At 38.9% G+C, this 18755-nt stretch overlaps 2 protein-coding genes across 3 annotated transcripts; one reads left to right on the plus strand and one right to left on the minus strand.

The window, feature by feature from the left end:
* Positions 1 to 3676: 3676 nt before the first annotated feature.
* pyroxd2 (pyridine nucleotide-disulphide oxidoreductase domain 2) lies at positions 3677 to 12091 on the minus strand. Its single transcript, XM_077729522.1, has 17 exons — positions 11197 to 12091; positions 8483 to 8626; positions 8143 to 8162; positions 7944 to 8037; positions 7488 to 7561; positions 7261 to 7416; positions 6910 to 7063; positions 6767 to 6828; positions 6593 to 6690; positions 6255 to 6396; positions 6006 to 6140; positions 5861 to 5933; positions 5360 to 5513; positions 5092 to 5243; positions 4458 to 4564; positions 4166 to 4286; positions 3677 to 4080 (listed from the first exon to the last, which is right to left on the minus strand). Exons 2-17 carry the CDS (start codon positions 8610 to 8612, stop codon positions 4010 to 4012), a joined length of 1743 nt encoding a protein of 580 aa, XP_077585648.1. The 5' UTR covers positions 8613 to 8626; positions 11197 to 12091; the 3' UTR covers positions 3677 to 4009.
* Positions 11404 to 16400, plus strand: slc25a28 (solute carrier family 25 member 28). 2 transcript variants are annotated; one of them, XM_077729523.1, is made up of 4 exons: positions 11404 to 11939; positions 13662 to 13890; positions 14381 to 14437; positions 14975 to 16400. In XM_077729523.1, the coding sequence occupies exons 1-4, from the start codon at positions 11598 to 11600 to the stop codon at positions 15523 to 15525; spliced, it is 1179 nt and encodes a 392-aa protein (XP_077585649.1). In that variant the 5' UTR covers positions 11404 to 11597; the 3' UTR covers positions 15526 to 16400. The 2 variants fall into 2 exon arrangements, with proteins under 2 accessions (XP_077585649.1, XP_077585650.1); XM_077729524.1 differs by lacking the exons at positions 11404 to 11939; positions 13662 to 13890 and adding an exon at positions 13954 to 14167.
* The last annotated feature ends 2355 nt before the right edge of the window (positions 16401 to 18755 follow it).

Genomic DNA, 18755 nt, shown 5'->3' on the forward strand with positions numbered 1-18755 from the left:
GAGGTCCAAAGTCATTAGAATGGAAACCAATGTCGATGGAGTGAAGAATTTCTATTTTCTATTGTTCAACCAGAATGTTTTCTATTGTTCAACTTTCACAGAAAAAGAATATCTTCTTGTGCCACCATTCAATTAAATTTGAACCTTTCATTTAATTACATACATTCATCAATATTTATAATTTCTAAAGTTCTATTAAGATCAAGGCTTGCATGACATTTACACTTGAAAATGAATATCAGCTCCAAATACCGGTTATCTTCTTCTAATTACTAATAATTGGTTTTTAAAAAACAACATCGGTTTGGTGTCATTAACTTCAACCAATGTATACACGCTGGATTACAGATACTGTACACTTTGCGGTAAAATAAAAAATAATAATTTGCCTTGTAGTCTGAAAAATATGGAATATTGTTTTCATATAATATACCATCAGCACATCAAATAGTAGGCTTCATCTTCAGTATCACATTTAAGTAACTCCAGAAACACTGGAAGTATAGGAAACGCCTAGTTGCCCTTCTCGGAGCCATCATTGTGTGGGGAAAAAAATGTACCATCATATAAATTGCAGGCCTAGTCAAACTATGAAAATACATTTTACAGATTTATAGTCATGAAATTACAGAATTGCACATATTTCTCTGTGTGTAAATACATATTAACCCGCCATTTAACGTGACAACACAATTTGAATTACACAATTTCCCAGATCGGACTTACTACACCTCTCTCTTTGATTGGCTGCCCACATTTTTACACAAGCCGATGCAAACGCATGTTACACAAGCATGCGTGGGGGTTGGGTTACATGCATTTTGACCAACAGGAAGACTTTGCTTCCAGAATAGATTCAATCATCCCAAGTTTCAAGCACTTTACAGAAGCTCACAGTACCACAGCGTAGATATTTCCTTGTTGAATGCACCGCAAACCGCTGGGGTTGGAAATAGCCCAAGCCTCAAATGTAGCTATACTGAATGTAACTGATGAGAAAACAACATACCACCCTGAGCCTAAAGTATGTTACTATTGTCAAACATATCATCACACTACAGGAAGCAAAACTTAAAACTGGACTTGTTAAACATGAAAATATTTTGCTGCTGTACAATTCCTAAACAGAGCTCTCACTAGCTCAACATGGGATATGGTATGTGTATCCACTTTTTAAACATGTTTATTTATTCTTGAGTCATTTGGTACAAAATTAGCCATATGGCCAAGAGTCAAGCTTGGCTATTGGGTGTTGGTGTTGATGATGAGCTATTTCAGGTTTCGAGTAAACCTTGGCGGCATCCATTTCAATGAAGTCTGGTTTATTCTTAGACGAACTGTGCGTGTATGCAGATTTCTACCTTCCTGCATTACATGTGTGATTTTGGTACACATGTGTGAAGGGTCTGTAATTGGGATTTTGGTGTGTGCATGTGTGTGTGTGTGTGTGTGTGCAGTTGATGAAGGCTACTGGGTGGGAGGCTGGTTGTCACACCTAGACTGGTTGTAGAGAATAAGCAGACCTCGTATTGCCAAGACCAGCGATTGAGTTAAAAGTGAGTGAAAATTAAAAAGAGGAAGGAAGTCTTTGGATTGAAATAGCAAAGTTATGCATGTAGATGTGGGGTGGGTTTATGGTACCTTTCAAGCCAGATTTGAACTCTTCACCTAAGGACTTTGAGGTAGGCACAATAAGCAGTAAGCACCATGTCTCTCCCTTTTTTGAGCTCTAATTACAACCTGCAAGGCTGTCCTGCCCTCTGCTGCAATGTGGAGTGAAATCCAGAAAAGCTCCCCAATAGTAAGCAAGATGCTTTTCCATATTCTTACACATTTTTGCCTTTAGAATTTTCTCCGTTAACATCGAAATGTAACAGGGAAATATTGTTGTATCTTTTGTTTTAGTATTTTAATATATTTACATTCATCTTTTGCTGAGACAGACCACCTGATTGTGTAATGGATCACTCGCCTGACTTTAATGCGGCCAAGCGTGGGATCGATTCCCACTCGTTGGTGTTATGCTTGTGAGCGTTAATGGTTTTCTGTTTCTTTGTGTGCCATATGGCTGACTGGCAACTAGTCTAAAGTGCTCAAAGTCAGCTGGGATAGGCTCCAGCAAACCTTGCGAGGATGCCTGGTACAAAAGATGAATGATTGAATGATGTTTCTGAATGGTTATCCAATTTATTAAGATTAAAGACCTAGGAAATCCCAATTACATAAGTATTTACACCTTTTGCCTGATACTGTATAGATCTGCCATAAGCAGCAGTAACAGCCTCACATCTTTTGAATATGAAGCATTCCAACCTTGAAACAGTTCAGTTAATGGTTCTTGTTTGAAGAAATGCCTGTGTATAGGCACTTTTAGGTCTTTCCAGAGATTTTCTGCTGTATTCAAGTCTGATCTCTGTCTGGGCCACTCCAGGAAATCCTGGTTCTGAAGGCAATCTATCGAGATCTTAGAATTTTGATTCAGATTGTTGTCCGGCTGAACAAAATTAACTGTCGCCCCAATCTGAGTTAAGAGCTCCAGAGTGTCTCGCCATTGCTGCATTCATCTTCTGTCTATCAGCTATCCTCACTAGTCTGACAGTTCCTGGTGCTGAAAAATATCCGCATAGCATAAGGCTGCCACCACCATACTTCACTGTACGAATGGTATTGACCTGTTGGTGAGCAGTGCCTGGTTTTCTCAAAACATGACGCATGGCATTCACACCAAACAGTTCAATCATTTCTCATCACACCACAGGATTTTGTCTCTAATGGTCTGAATGTCCATCAGAAGCATATCCAATTCTAGACAACTGCCATGTCTTTTATGAGAACAGAGAAATGTAAATGAATGAATAGTTCTTGGATATGTGCTTACTTTTAAACTAAACTGTGTGAAATTTCCTTCCACCATCTTGTATTGAAAGAGTAGCTCAATTGGATGTCAAGATTTTTGCACCCAGGCCAAAGGAAAACAAATACAAAGTTAAAATATGAAATTCACACTGTGAATTATACTGCTATATATTAGGGCCTAAATCAGGGTACCACTGCAGACCTGATGAGATTAATTATCAAATCATTAGTCAGGTGATAATACTGTATATGTATAATTCTTAAATTCTAAGGATGTTTTTACAAAATCAATCAGTCAAATTGTACTAAATTTTAGTTTGCCTTTTCTTTCCACCAAATTAATCTGGAAGATTCTAGACCGATTTGACAAATCAGTAGATCCTTTAGACTCTAGACTCCAGAGTCTAGAGGATCCAGAAGATACTGATTTCTTAACAAAATATACATTAGTATTTTTTTTTTTATAAGAGCAGGAACTAAGAATTGGACATTTAGCATGTACAACACTGCCATCCCGTGGAAACAAGAAAAGTCACTGAGATCATCGTTATTGATTATTTTGTTTTTTAAACGCTCTTCACTGCTGTTCAATTTTAATACAATATAACATGATACAAAATATTTGATAAATCGACAGGCTCACTGCCTAAAATAAAAGATTTAAATGAAATTTTAAAAATGAAAACAATTAAATTGTTTTTGTTTGATTTTTTTCCTTAATGAAAAAAAAGTTTATCTTAATTTCCTTTTTTAGCACTGGAATTGTAAAAGAAGTGATAGTAACACCTCACTCAATTCATCATATAATGTCTACACCAAATTCAAGTGCTAATGAAATTCTTTATTTTAGATTAAAAACACTTAAAAACATGTGAATTATGAGAAGGTATACTGGTAAAACATTGGATTTCACAAGATAAGGAATGCATTATATGCACTATGCATACATTTAAAAAGTTTTACCTCTTTGTGTGCTCTAATCTACAGGACGCAATTTTATTTTTTCCTCACTAATTCGCCTTTGGCATTAATATGGAATTAAGATTACTATCATCTACTCACATATGTGCAAAATACTAAATGCTTAAAGATCAACCAATGTGAGTGAAAAATTGTGCAAAACCTGGTGTCTGATCTGATTGGAGTGTATATGTCATTTACGTTTTAGGTCAGCCATGGCAATTAGTGCAGCGTTCCAGCCAGGAGAACCCATCACACCTCCACCTAAAAGAATATATTTATATTTGAGAGTAAGAGAGTAGTTTACAGTTTTGAAATATAATGAGTTATTTGAGTGTTGGAAGCAAACCTGGATGACTCCCACTGCCACAAAGATACAGGCCCTTAATTGGTGTACGGTAGCCTGCCAGCGAAGGTAATGGTCTCGCTAGGTACAGCTGGTCCAGTGACATTGATCCATGAAAAATATTCTGTAAAACAGTTAAGATTGCATTGACTTGGTATAAAAAAGTGCAAAAAAATCCATCAAATGCTGCCTCATTGCAAACACTAGTCACAAAGAATCAAATGACATGCATTTAACTACTATATAGGAGTGCCTGTCTGTACACTTGCTAGTGAAAGAAATCGGAAGTGTTTACCCCTCCGGTGAGCCCAAAAATCCTCTCCAAATCAGGCGGAGTCAAGATGTCCCTTCCCACCACTGACTGTTTGAATCCAGGGGCATATTTCTCCACCCAGTCAAATACTGAATGAAATACAGAGATGCATTTTAACAAATTAACTATGTTAAACTTCAATAGATGAGTTCATTTTTTTTAATCTTACTATTTTCGACTATCACATTAATGCAAGGACCTTCCCAAAGCTGCAAAATTTACCGTGGCAGATATTATTACACCTGCCAAGTTTGAAAGCCCTCCAATAAATACCCAATTTCAATTAGTTGTCTCCCAGAACCCTCACAAACTCCAGCACCGCCCACGACTTTTGTGAGGATAAGTGGTTCAGTAAATGAATGAATGTATAGGTTTTAATTTAGTAGTATTGCAATTTTTATCAAAATGTGCAATGAGAAGATGCCCTCATTCTAAGAGTCAGATATGGTACGTGAGCAATACATTCGGGCCTCTATTAAGATGGTTTAACGTCCTTTTGGCTTAATGATCAAATACGATCAAATATCATCATATCACAAACCCTTCAATGAAGATATTTAGTGGTTAAGCACACTACTTATAATCACGTTACAAATGTTGTGTCAACGTTTCCAACCGTTATCCGCATATGCTTGTCTGTCCTGCTCAGTCCAATCTTTGCCATCAATTTGAAACGGGGTAAACTGAGTGAACATTGACACGACATGACAGCCACGGGGTGCCAATGTGGGATCCAACACAGATGGGATTGTCATCTCAATCATAGGTCTGAAAGGGACATAAGACATGATAAATTGATCATATTGGCTGGCAGCTTTTGCAAAGCATTTAAATGAACTGTGTTCTTTTCTGAGAGATCTGGTTAAATGATGTGACAGGCTTGCCTAGTCGAGGGGGCTCCATTCATGGCTTCCTTGTAGGCTGCTTCCAGTACGTCCACACTTTCACAATTTATATGAATTGAGCACTGATGGTGAGGTCCAGGTTTGTTGTCTGGTGTGGGAGCTGCGAGGAAATTTGGTAGCTTGTCTACTGCCACTGTGAATTACACAAAGAGTAAAGACTCACACTAGTAACTCATATCGAGAATTGGGAACACTCATTACTTTGAAACTGATAATTCAAGATATTAATTTTCATTTTCATAGACTTTAATTGAGCATGTAAGCAATTTATAGGCCTTATCATGATCCATTGGGACTTATTAAATAGATGAAATTGATTAACGAGAATTAATGGGCCACTAGTGTGCTACTACAGTCTACAATCTGAAAAGAAGAGCGTACATGCCACCTATTGGCTGACTCCTAACCTTCAAGTAAGAGTGTGCAATTAATTAATTAGTATACAAAATGTAAAAAGTACAAATGGGGCCAAAGTATTACCATTTATCTTGGTGACAGGTGAAGTGTAATCGATCTGATCGACAGCTTTCAAAAACTCGGCAGGAAGGCTCCCCTGGATAAACATGGTGGGTTTGAGACAAAAACATCTTAACAAGTCATAAATACTGCCTTTTTCTGGTAATACCTGTGGAGTGAGGCTCTTAAATGTGACATAAGGGGTAGCATTTGAAAGCACTATCCCACTACGAATCTCTACACCATCCTTCAGCACCACGCCCTTGGCAGTACCATCTGGGTCAACAACAATGTGTTCTACATCCTGTAGATCATAATATTATTTATATACCAAGACCTCAATTTGAGATTATTATGCATTCCTGAGTTTTGACACAATTGCATTAGTGGCACATGACTTTCTTTAATTAAATATTACCTTCTCTGTGAAAATGTCTGCACCATAAGATCGGGCAGCTTTTGCTAAAGCTTTGGACAGGCCCCCCATGCCACCTTCAACGTAACCCCAGGCACCTTTCTCCCTCTCCAACTCTCCCATCACATGATGCAACAGCACATACCTATGCACATGTATGTAAAATTACATTCTAAGTGACATGAATGACTAAATGTGTGACTGCAGTCTTTTAAACAGAGTTAAACGCAAAACAAAATCTTACAGTACCATTACTAATTTATTCCACTTTATTTTCCACATTATTTAACATCATGGGACACCTTAATGTAACATTCTGGGACAATAAAATGTTCTCTCACCCGCTACCAGGATTACTAGGACTAGTCATAGCTCCGATCACACCGTCTGTCGCCAGGGTTGCTTTCAGTGGCTCGGACTCGAACCAGCGATTAAGGATCTGAAGTGAGGAAACACAAGCATGGTTAAACCACCACCTGAAGACAACAATGAATCAAAAGTAAAATAAATCAAACCTTCATGATAGGTGCTGTTATAATCTCATAAAACTCTGGAATGTTTCGACCTAATTTCAGCCCTAAAATATTAAAAGACACACACCTACAATGGTTATTTATTGATCTATGTTTTGAAGAATATATATAGGCACATTACATACCACATTTGACAACAGGCTTCAGTGTTTTAGCAGCAGCCAGCCTTTTCTTCAGTGATCCAGTTGTGACACCAGGAATGTCGACTGGAGGAGCATCCAAGAGTGGGTGGATCGCACTTGCCAGTTTCTCAAGGTGCAAAACAAACTCTGAAAAAGTCTAGTGCAAAAATTCCAAAATTCAAGCAGAGCCACAGTTAGCTGACTGTATTAAAAACAAGGATCTGTAGAAATAAAGGATGAAATTCTGAGGTGGACAAATAATGCTGTTTCTCTCGCATTTTTCTCAAACTATTAAAAACAAAAAATCACTATATCACTAACAATGGTTTGCACACATTATTATGTGTGAATCACCTTTGCATCTTTCTGTGAAAATTTGCTAATCTCTTTCTGGTTCTCGACCAAATCTGACCCTAGGATGAGTGACCTCGGCAGTCCATTATTTACTCCATCCTCCAACATGGGGGTGAAAGCATGTGGGTCCCTCATGTATACCTTCAAGCCATGTTTCTGAAAATATGACATATGCAGAGCAGCAGTTTAAAGCATTTCGTAGGATTCATTAACCTTGCATTGCTTACCTTCAGCTCCAAGTCTGCATAAATGTGCGGTCGTAATAAACTGAGCAAATAGGAACATCTAGAAAAGTGGAAACCTGAACATGATAAAAGGGTGATTAATTTGCATGTACTCATTTGGGAAAATTAGATCAGTTTTGATTTTGTACCACATGGGGGGTATTGATGATAAGATTAATAACAAGACTCCAGATTCCCAGAAATAACTGTATGTCAAAATGTTTAGTCTCAGTGTAATGGCCACTCATTGCCTTTGAATGCATAAACAACCGCGGGTGCAATTATAGAATCCAAAGGTTGCATCCTTATTCCATCCATGAAATTTACGACATCCAGAATGCAACCTAGGGCATACAATATATCCCCTATGGTGTTGTTTCTTTGACTGTTGACAGCATTTTTTTAGGGTGGAACACACTACGAGGACACTGATGTCAACTCCCTCGCCAGGTATCTTACCTGGAAAGATTTCCTCTGTCACTGCTGCACCTCCCAACACATGTCTACGCTCCAACACTGCTGTCTGCAAGCCTCCTTTTTGAAGGTAGGCAGCCTTGTATACACAACACATTTTACACCACACATAAAACATTACCTTTGACCCCAAATCATTTCAAAAATGTCTATGTTGTTGCAGAAAGAAAATGTCTTAACTCACTGCCACCAGTCCATTGTGTCCTGCAAGACATTAAAAACAACTTGATGAATAAAGTTAGGGGAAAGTAAAATATTATCTACAGAAAAAATAAAGTTGCACAAATATTTTCCACTCTCCTCTTAAATACAGTTCAAAGTTTAAACGTTGCAGGCAGGTCAGGCTGCAGCTGAACTTTGCTAATCGTTTACATAAATAACATAGTAAGCAAACACCCTAAACTCTAGTCACTGTGCAAGAAAAAGTTGCAAGCATTGTTGTATATATGGTATTCCTTTTGGGGGAAAACTCTACTTAACTTGTTTATTTGTTCATTTCTATACCCAAATACGTCGGATCTTACCTCCTCCAATGACAAGCGCATCATAGTGTGACTTGAAAGAGGTTTGTGCATAGGATCTGCATCTCCCCAAATTCCCCACCACGGTCATGACCCGCCGTGCTCGATAATTCCACGTTGCTGCTGCAGCCATTTCTTGTTCGTCCACTGAAAAAAAAAGAAAAAAAACTGGCCAGACACCCACTTGACACGTTGGACCTTTTCTAATATTTATAATTATACATTTATACAAGTGAAACATCTCATTAATTTTCAATACAAGACCCAATAATGTATATATCAATAATAAATAGGCATATTGTTTAAAAAAAATGCATAAATCAACAATAAGACGCTTGTGTTACTTGGAGTTACCATTTATGACCACCTGAGGTCACAATTGTCCTAGCTAAAGCAAGAGTTGGTGAATAAAATTAAGACGCACTTTTTTGTAAACATATACTACTAACTAGTATGTTATATGCTAAACACTGATATGTGGAACAAGTACTTTATGCAAGTGTTATTTACAAGATGTTCTTCCTTTAAAATTTGAAGGATTGGAATGCAGATTTGTGAACATCATTTGAACTATAACATTTTTTATATTATCTATCGTGTATTTGACATGGTTAATAGTCGGGAGAGTGTTGAGTTGAGCTTGAATAAGCTGCTTAATTACTTTCCATAAGCCTGGAAAATATCCATAAATAATTGCTATAATCATGTCAGTCAGATCAAATGTGGTACAAGGATGGAATATCATTACTTAAGTTGAAAAAAAGAAAAGCACATAACCATGTAATCTTTCCCTCAAAATGGAAAAATTGTGATTATATTTTGCTTAGACTGTGAAAAAGAATTCTTCTTGGTTACATTAATGCAGCATTCGTTTTTGGCTGAGGTAATACAATTAGGTGTTCTTGGATTTCACTTCAGAGCCAAAACCTCTCTCTCTCTCTTGCTTTATTAGAGCAGGCAAGAGAAATTATTCTGACTGGGTGGACACTTCGCTTTTCCTTTAAGGAACGAGTGCGGGCGACACTCAAGCACCCATAACGAAATCACAAGCAGATTTTGTTCTTGTAAGCAGAAATTAACACTTCATTCCCCTTTGTCGGCAGAAATTCAACACTCCAGTCAAGACTCTCAAGCACTAAAGGGGGAAATTCAATTATGCTATTATTACAGCACCACACAAAAACACAATATCATCATGTGCTGAGTAGAAAAATAACTTGTTTTTCTAGAGTGAGAAACTGATGGGCTGCACTCAATGTATTGACATTTGGAAGTATTCCTAATTATATAATAGAATTGCATTAAGATGTACTATTTGAACTATGATTCACCAATATATTAACTGATAATGAGGATGAAGACTGTACATACAAAAGAATGCAACAAATTAAATACAATTCATCTTATGTTTCATGCATATGATGTTATTCAACACAAAATGTCCAATAACAAGTATTGTATTGTATTGTATTAAATAAGCAATTCTACTGTATGTATCATTGCAAGAGTAAAATGCATTTCCTAGTTGGTTGGCTACAGAATTTTCATGCCTTATATTAGAAAAAAGTCCATACCTTTAAGATCTGAGTTACCTCTAGGGTATGGTGACTTTCCCAAAATAGTGCAAAAGCAAAAATGCGCAAAGCATGTGAGGCAAATATTCAGGCAAGACATTCATGCATTTTCTGACCTGCTTATCCTCACAAGAGTCGTCAGGGTTCTGGTGCCTCTCCCCAGTCAACAACGTGCAGTAGGCAGAGTACCCCTGAATTGGTTGCCAGCCAATCTCAGGACACAAGGAGGCTAACAACCATGCCCAAACACACTCATACCCATGTACATTTCTGAGTGTTCAATCAGCCTACCATGCATGTTTTTTGAAATTGGGAGGAAACCAGAGTACCCAGTAAAAATGGATGTATATGTGTGGAGAACATGCAAACATCACACTTGGAAGGCTGGAAGTAACCATGGATTTAAGCCTCAATCTCAGAACTGTGAGGCAGGCCTGCAAACCACTCTTCCCATGTGCAAACAAGGCAGACCAACAGGCTAAACAAACAATGAACTTGCTCCACAAGTCCTCTGCTGACAGCTTGACAAAGACCAGCCATGGTAACTAATATAAACTGTCAGAAGACATACATTTTCCTGGGTATCTTATCTTGATGAATGTATGGATTAAGAAGAGGCCATGGCCAGGACAAGACAAAGTTATATGCAACACATTCACATCCTGCAAAATCATTTGTATATTTTCTCTCTTAATATGCAGAATATTTTTAAGTTAAGTGCAGAAAATGTGCAAAGACTGAAATTAATTAATTGCTATATTGCTGAGTTCTAGAAAGAAATTCCTTTTCACCTTCTCAGTTGGGCAGGATAAATATTTTAATTTTCTCTCAAATGTCAGCGGTGAAAAAGATGACATTTAAAACTATAAATCTCATCTTACTTTTCAGTTCTCTCTTAAGTCATGTACAACAGAAGTAAACATCATTAAACAGCTGTAAGCTGGTCTGCTAACTGTGCTTAAACAAGGCGCAATCAATTGCCAAATGTTAAAGATAGTGTCTTTAGTTTGGGTTGAAAAAAAGGCCCGATGTCCATCCATTCTTCTTTGGATTCACCTTTTGGCGTTGGCATACGGGAAATCTCATCAAGTTTGATTGAAAAGAGCAACATCAGAGCATCTTTAGCCCATCAGCAACCCTTACCTGCAACATGCAACCGCCATGACAAACAGTAAACGTGAGGAGAAGCACAATGGCTATAAATAAAAAGCCAAAACTATCAAAACAGAAGGCCACAAATCCTTTCAAACAAAAACCTGCAGTCCTCGTTTTGAGAGACTTTTGTCTCAACCAATAGCCTGCGAAGGGCGTGCCTCTCGGAACCAATCAGCTTTGATGCTTGGCCTGTGTCGTGTTTCCGTCCTTCATCGGTCTTTGCATGACATGTCTGCTGTCGGGAAGTAACAACGCGGGAGGGAATGTTGTAGCGGGCAAGTTGTTGCCAAACCCGACTCAGGGAATGCAAAACTTGCATGCGAATTTGTGCATTTTAAGACGTTTGTTCGTGCTGGAAAATCACCCTTCTTCCTGTCGCTCGATTTCTCATGGAAGCGGATGGATTAGTAAGGAGACGTCGGATGACAGCGGAGACTGCAAGGAATGATCCCGGGGTTGCTGGTGCATCTGCCGGGGCAGAAGTTCGATGGTTGGGGGGCAGGTTCCTTGGAGTTTCGGAAAGTATCGTGGGAAGTCTGACGCCTAGGATTGCAGGCGAGACAGAACTACAGAGTGTTGACTTCACCCGTAATGCACAGGATCAAAATGATGACTCTGAACCAGACTATGAGGGTTTGCCACAGGGAGCCTCCACGAGCACGCACATGTTGGCCGGAGCCGTGGCCGGGATCATGGAGCACTGCCTCATGTTTCCCATCGATTGTGTCAAGGTAGATTAGCTCAGAGGCTTGCCAATTGCATAATTTATCCTACATCTGCACAATTTAAATCGATGATATTCTGTAGCTGTTAGCATAGCCCATTAGCCTCCCATGCTAACCCAAACACGCGTCAGAGCGGTGCACAAGGTCAGCGGTTTAGCTTCTCCTTGGTAACGCGTAGCTTTAGCCAGCTAACCAACGTTTACCTGTCCTCCCGCAATCTATAGCAGCCCCTTTGTTTAACCGTGTAGATCACTGTGTGTCGTTTGTCAAAAAAGTTCAAACCTATATTAGCTTGTTATATAACCAAGATGTGCACGTTTATTTGATGGGAAACGCCATTGAAATTCAAAGTTATTAAATCAACAGTTGCATATTCAAGGAAGTCTGAGCCTTACAAAATAAACGTGTTGCAATTATTTATTTTGATGCACATGAGTGATCAGAGGGATTAAAATATAATTTTATGACTTCTTAATAGTGGCAATAATGCACATTTTTGGGTCATCTTTATTATTATTATTTTATAATATCTCAATATGTTTCAGATAAATATGCTCATATCTTCTGATACTAGACTGTTAATATCTTGCAGCACATAATTTTAAGTTTGGCAAATATGTATGATTTAATTGTTTATCTGTGAAATGTCAAGGACTTTCGATTTCCTAGAATGGCCTGTATTATTTTCGCTTGTACTTGTCACTTGGCCCGTGATAATTGGAGTTAACTCTACCCACAAATGAATAGATTCAATTGTTAGTTCTAAGTGGGTTATGTGGCAATCCTTTTAATCACGTGTCTTCATTTCACCCTGGGGACTTTTTCTAAGAGTTTGATGTCACATTGTTGGTTTGCTTTTTGTGGGTTTATTAATATAATTTTTTTGGTCGGGGGGCACTCAGATGCTTATTATATTGGAGAGATGTTACAAATAACTTTATGACAACCAGCTGTTGGTGTCACATTGAAAAGCAGCTCTTACGCCCACCCTTCATCGACGTCCTCAACACCTGTAGTCTTCTTTCACAGACTGCAAGAGTCGAGGCTCATATTTAATTGTTTACTTCTATGCGTCAGGGGAGGGTGTGAGTTGTGTATAGTTGGAGTTTACTAGGAAATCCTTGCACAGTGCACATGAGAACTTTAAAGTTTGAACACAATAGTTTAGCAATTGGAATTGTGGGAGATATCTATATTTTTCTGATTCGGAAAGGTACAAAAGGAGGTTGACACAAAAGTATAGAAGGAAATTGACTCATTAGGTTGACTTGTGATCTGCGGCTGGTTTGACCTTTGCAAGAGATGGCATGCACCCTGGACTGTGTCAGTCTAGTTTCTCAGTCAGTTAACAAACTGGAGCTCTCAGCTTGTGACCGTGCTAATTTACCATTAGTCTAAACACTGTTATTTGCCGAATTATGTCACAGCTTTTTCCGCATAGGCAACATTTGATTTTGCAGTCCAAAGCGCTTGATTGATTTTGATAAATTTATTGTTTGTTTATGTCTTTGGAAACAAAGAAAGTTGTGATCTCAGGTCAGTGGAACACAGGCAGGAAATATGCTGCGTCCTCATGAACCTGGAGCTTCTAATGTCCCGCTTCCTTCTATTCAACAGTGCATGTACACCAAAACTCACCAAATGCTCTATCTTAGCCATAATATGCTCATGCGGCTTTTTCCATATCTGTGTGATTGTTGACTTTCCTCCATTTTAATCCTTCCCCAGACAAGAATGCAGAGCCTCCAGCCTGAGCCTGCCGCTCGCTACCGGAATGTGATGGATGCCCTCCGTCGCATAGTGGCCACAGAGGGAGCATGGCGGCCAATGAGAGGGTTGAATGTGACCGCCATTGGGGCGGGGCCTGCTCACGCCCTGTATTTCGCCAGCTATGAGAAACTCAAAAAGACTCTGAGTGATGTGATCCACCCTGGCGCTAACAGTCATTTGGCTAATGGTACCCAAAAAATTCCCCATTACACAAATAGGCTGCAAAGTATGATGATAAAAAAAAAATATATAGCCATAACCATTTTTGGATATAGGCACATTAGTATTGGCATATGTTTGGAAGAGGCATTTCTATTACTACTGTTTTAGCTTTGGAGGAAAGTTTCTTTTTGATTTGAGTCAATTCCCATGTGTGAAGATCCTTATGATAGCACTATTGTCCTTTATTCCATGTTTTCCCTACTCTCTTTCTCTTCCCTCTTTCAAGAGTATTGAGAAGCTGGGTAAGTCCTCTTTCTCCCCTCCAAACACTTGCCATTTTTGCCCACTCACATAGTTACAATTCACAGTGTTATCCACTTGATGTCTCCCATGACTAAACAGATTATTGCAGAACCAATACCAATGCCATTTTTGGATATTTGGGTTGCCTATTTCTTTTCTCCATCAGCCCTTTATGTGAGGTCATTTTAATGTCTAAGTCATGTTAATTGCAGGAGCAGCTGGATGTGTGGCCACTCTGCTTCACGATGCAGCCATGAACCCATCAGAAGGTACAGGCCTGATTATTTCATACCCTATTCGCAATTTTAAGTCAACCCATTTTTTAAAAAAAAGTGTGAAATAATTTGTTCATTATTAACTTCTTCAATCAGTTGGACTAAAATAGAGTGCATGACACCAGCAGTGGTTCTATTAATTTTACTTTAACTATTTTTCTGCCTGAAAAATGAACTTCAGAACTATGCACTTTAGGTAGCACGGTTTACAATTTGTAAAATAGGCACAAATGGTTCATTTTAAAGCTTAATGTTTACGCCAGGCGTGCTGCAATCCTTTTTTTTTTACCTTGAGAGAGGTGTAGGTGGATGTACAATATACTATGTGATGTCTATTAATGTATATATCACAGTTTGGAATACAGATGCAATATATTTTCCTTTTTGTGTATGGTATGTTTTAGTGTGAACTTACCACTATAGGTTAAGTTGTATTTCAGTGCGCTACATGTTACTCATTTCCTTTTCTGTGTTGTCATCTCCCTCCCACAACACTGGACATCATCACGATGATCACATGGTTCTCACCAGTTGTGAAGCAGCGTATGCAGATGTATAACTCACCCTACCACGGCGCATTGGACTGTATGCGCGCAGTGTGGCAGAAGGAAGGCCCCCGAGCATTCTACCGCAGCTATACAACCCAACTGACTATGAACATACCCTTCCAAGCGCTGCACTTCATGACCTACGAGTACCTGCAGGAGCTTCTAAATCCACACAGACAATACAACCCCTCGTCCCACATGCTGTCCGGTGCCTTGGCCGGAGCCCTGGCCGCTGCCACCACTACGCCACTGGACGTGTGCAAAACCTTACTCAATACCCAAGAATCCTTTGCTCTCAGCTCTCTGTCAGCCAAACAAGGAGCCCACAGACATATCACAGGCCTGGCCCACGCCTTCCGGACGGTTTACAGGCTGGGTGGCCTGCGGGGCTTCTTCAAGGGAGTACAGGCTAGGGTAATCTACCAGATGCCCTCCACGGCCATCAGCTGGTCCGTGTATGAGTTCTTCAAGTATGGGCTCACCAAGCACCAGCACGACAAGAGGCGAGCACAGCAGAAAGAAGCGGAGATGTAGATGATGTGAGGAGAAGGCTGCTTATAACGCAGAGCACATGAAATCACTCTAAGACAAGTCCAAGTTATTCGATGATAAAGTATTTTCAGAAAGAAATTTTAAATCTCCATTTGCTGAATACGCACACTGAAAGTTGTTACAGAACGTACTATGAATTTGTTCGGCCAGAGGAAAAGGATTGTTGCCAAAAGAGGGCAGTAGTGTCATTTTCTTTCATTTTTTTGTTTGACTCCACAGGCTAAACTGCATGTTGGCAGTCACACAAAAATGTTACTAGACTGATTTTTACCTATTACAGTTTAAAAAAAAGGAAAAGTGGAGTGGGACTGGAATGCTACCAGCAGTTATTGAAATAACTGAGCAAATCTGAATTTTATTTTGATGAGATTAGACCTTGATTCGAGTTGATTTTGGTTTCTTTATTTGCCCCTTTTTAATGTCCGCAGGTAGAAGATATTGGATTAATCTAAATCTCATATTTAATTTATTTTCATTTTCTCCACATTAAAATGTGATCAGTAGTCGTTATATCTACCTGTTTGCATAATATTCTGTTGGGCCATTTAATTGACATCCAATTGTATTTTCAGCTATTCACCACAATTGCCTTTTTAGTGCACCGCTGTTCTAAAGCTGATGTTAGTTTATCTCACTGATACTACTGAGTGTGCTAATATCATGGATTTAGGAGCCAGAGGTTGCATGTAATTTGGAATAAGTCATGCCCCCAAAATTGAAGTCAAAATCAGGTTGATAAGCTATATTGAAAATGTTGATTTTGTGCCCATTTTGACTAAATGTAAGCCGTCATTCTTGCTGATTCTGAATTGCACTCATTAAATAATAATGAGCAGGGAACAGTGCTCGTAAATCAACATTTTGTGTCTATTTTTTTTACTAATTACTCAAACATTTACCTTTAATCAGAGCTTAATTCACATTGACAAAGCTTTACAAGTAAATAAGACAAGGCTGTGGAATTTGGTAAATTATAAATAATGTCTGCAGTGCAAATAACAATTTGGAATTATGAACACAGCATACAGTTTGTAATTCATTTTTACTCTCTTGACAGACACATTTGAACAATAAGTACCCTCCAATGTGGTGGAGGATCAACACAGACCACTATAATATGATACAAGTCCATTTCCTTTCTTTTTCTTTTGAAGCACACATTCACGCCATATGCAATACCATAGAAAAAGTCCTAGAGTGTTGATAAAGAGCTGGCAGATGGACAAATGCACACACTCCCTTGAGTACTGTTATCGTCCTGTATTTTGGAAACTCAAGCCTCTGTGCAAAGCCCCTTAGTGCAAGCCACCTGTGGATGTGTTCACATTTTCACACATAGTACCCTCTCTCACACACAAGGCAATTCCGGTATGTGAATCGCATCCTCTGGATCAGTTCTGCCATCCTTTATAGACTAAATGCATGGTTTCAAGAACTTTCAGTCGTTTTCTCATCAAACATTGTTGTAATATTGCCTTTCAGGATCATGAAACCTTGTGTCATTCTTATAGATGAATACAGGTGCCCTGTACTTTCTCCACTATTCATGTCAGTTTTCTTTTTTAAAATGCACGGTCATTAAATCTCGATTGAAACACTTCAGAAGGAACTTGAGAGCCAGCACACGGCTCCTGTGCAGGCTTCTGTGTGTTTGCACGCACACATGCATGTGGGCGTGTGTTGTGTGTAGATGTGTGGTAGTTAAAGCAACACAGGTGCAGTCAGGGACACTAAAGAGGAAACAGACCTCTCCACCCTTTAGAACTTGATCTTGAAAAGGAAGCTGTCTACTGTCTCTGTCAAATTTGCTGGACTGCTGTGCCTTCCAGCGTTTGTCAGCGCTAATAGATCGGATGACACCTTTGCATCTTAACTAACTGGCACAGTCTTTGGTCTGCTGATAAAAGTATCAGTTTGTGGATGGAACTAAAATGTCTTTTGGGTAGATTTTTCTGTCAGGAATAGTTAGTCAATGGTTTTCTTGATATAGATGTTATGTATTTTGGGGGAGCTTAGGCTAAATATCTTTTTTTCATTCTAAAACATTAATTGATCCATTTTTTTGTACCACTTATCTTTACAAAGGTGCTGCAGCCTATCACAGCTAACTATAGGCACCAGACAGGGGACACCCTGAATTGGTGGCCATGCAGAAAATACCAGGCACAAGAAGATAGACAACCATCCACGCTCACACTAATACCATGGGGCAATTTAGTAGTGTTCAACCAGACTACCGAGCATGTTTTTGGGATGTGGGAAATTGGAGTACCTGGAGAAAACCCATTCAAGCCTCGGATAACATGGAAACTCCACGAAGGAAGATTTGTTATTGTTTTGATACTGAATGTTTTATTGTTTCTATGTACATTTAATAGTATAATTCTGGAAGTGATTCATAGTATAGATTTCAGGAATTGACATTTCTTCATCTTCAGTCTTTTTCTTATCAAAGATTATTCCATTGCATTCAGACATGAACATTCTGATTCTATGCTTGTTTGGCGGAGAACTTCGGAGCATTTGGATCCTTTTTGTTCTGTTTATCTCCGCAGACAATAACAACCCTGTCAACGGTGTTTTATTTACTTCGTATGTACTTAGGGCTTGTGCAAGCCTAAACTATTCAAACCAATTAAACAAGTAAAACTAGAGCATTTAAAAAGATACTATTTCTTACTTTTTACATGTTTAGTTGAACCAAATGTGATCCGGCTTGATGCCAGAGAAATGAAAGTGTCTGATTATATCACTTGAAATTGTGTGGAAAGGAGTAAACCTTTCAAGAAACAACAGAGGCCACATAGGGATGGTGTGGATGGCTTGCGATGAATGTGGTGTCCCCATAGGAGAGGTGATAGAGTTTAGTATAGCGGGTTAGAGGTTTCACTGTAAATGTTTACATTCCCGAGTGCACTGATGTTATCTGTTAAATGTTTCTGAAACAAGCCTGAGAATCTTTCTAGGTGATTTTTTAGACAAACTGTGACTGTAAAACAGATATACATCCCTGTTTTTGTCAATGGTTGATCAAATCATTATTTAATGAGGCAACCTGGGGATGACCATTGCTATTAGGACAAAAGAGAAGAGAGAACTCCACACAGGTGGACCAACCTGGACTTGAACCCAGGACACCAGAGCTGTGGGGCTGATGCACTAACCACTGAGTCACCAAGCCACCCATTGGTAACAATTAATATGAAGAAGAA

The sequence above is a fragment of the Stigmatopora nigra genome, chromosome 12 (assembly GCF_051989575.1).
Source record: "Stigmatopora nigra isolate UIUO_SnigA chromosome 12, RoL_Snig_1.1, whole genome shotgun sequence".
NCBI lineage: Eukaryota > Metazoa > Chordata > Actinopteri > Syngnathiformes > Syngnathidae > Stigmatopora > Stigmatopora nigra.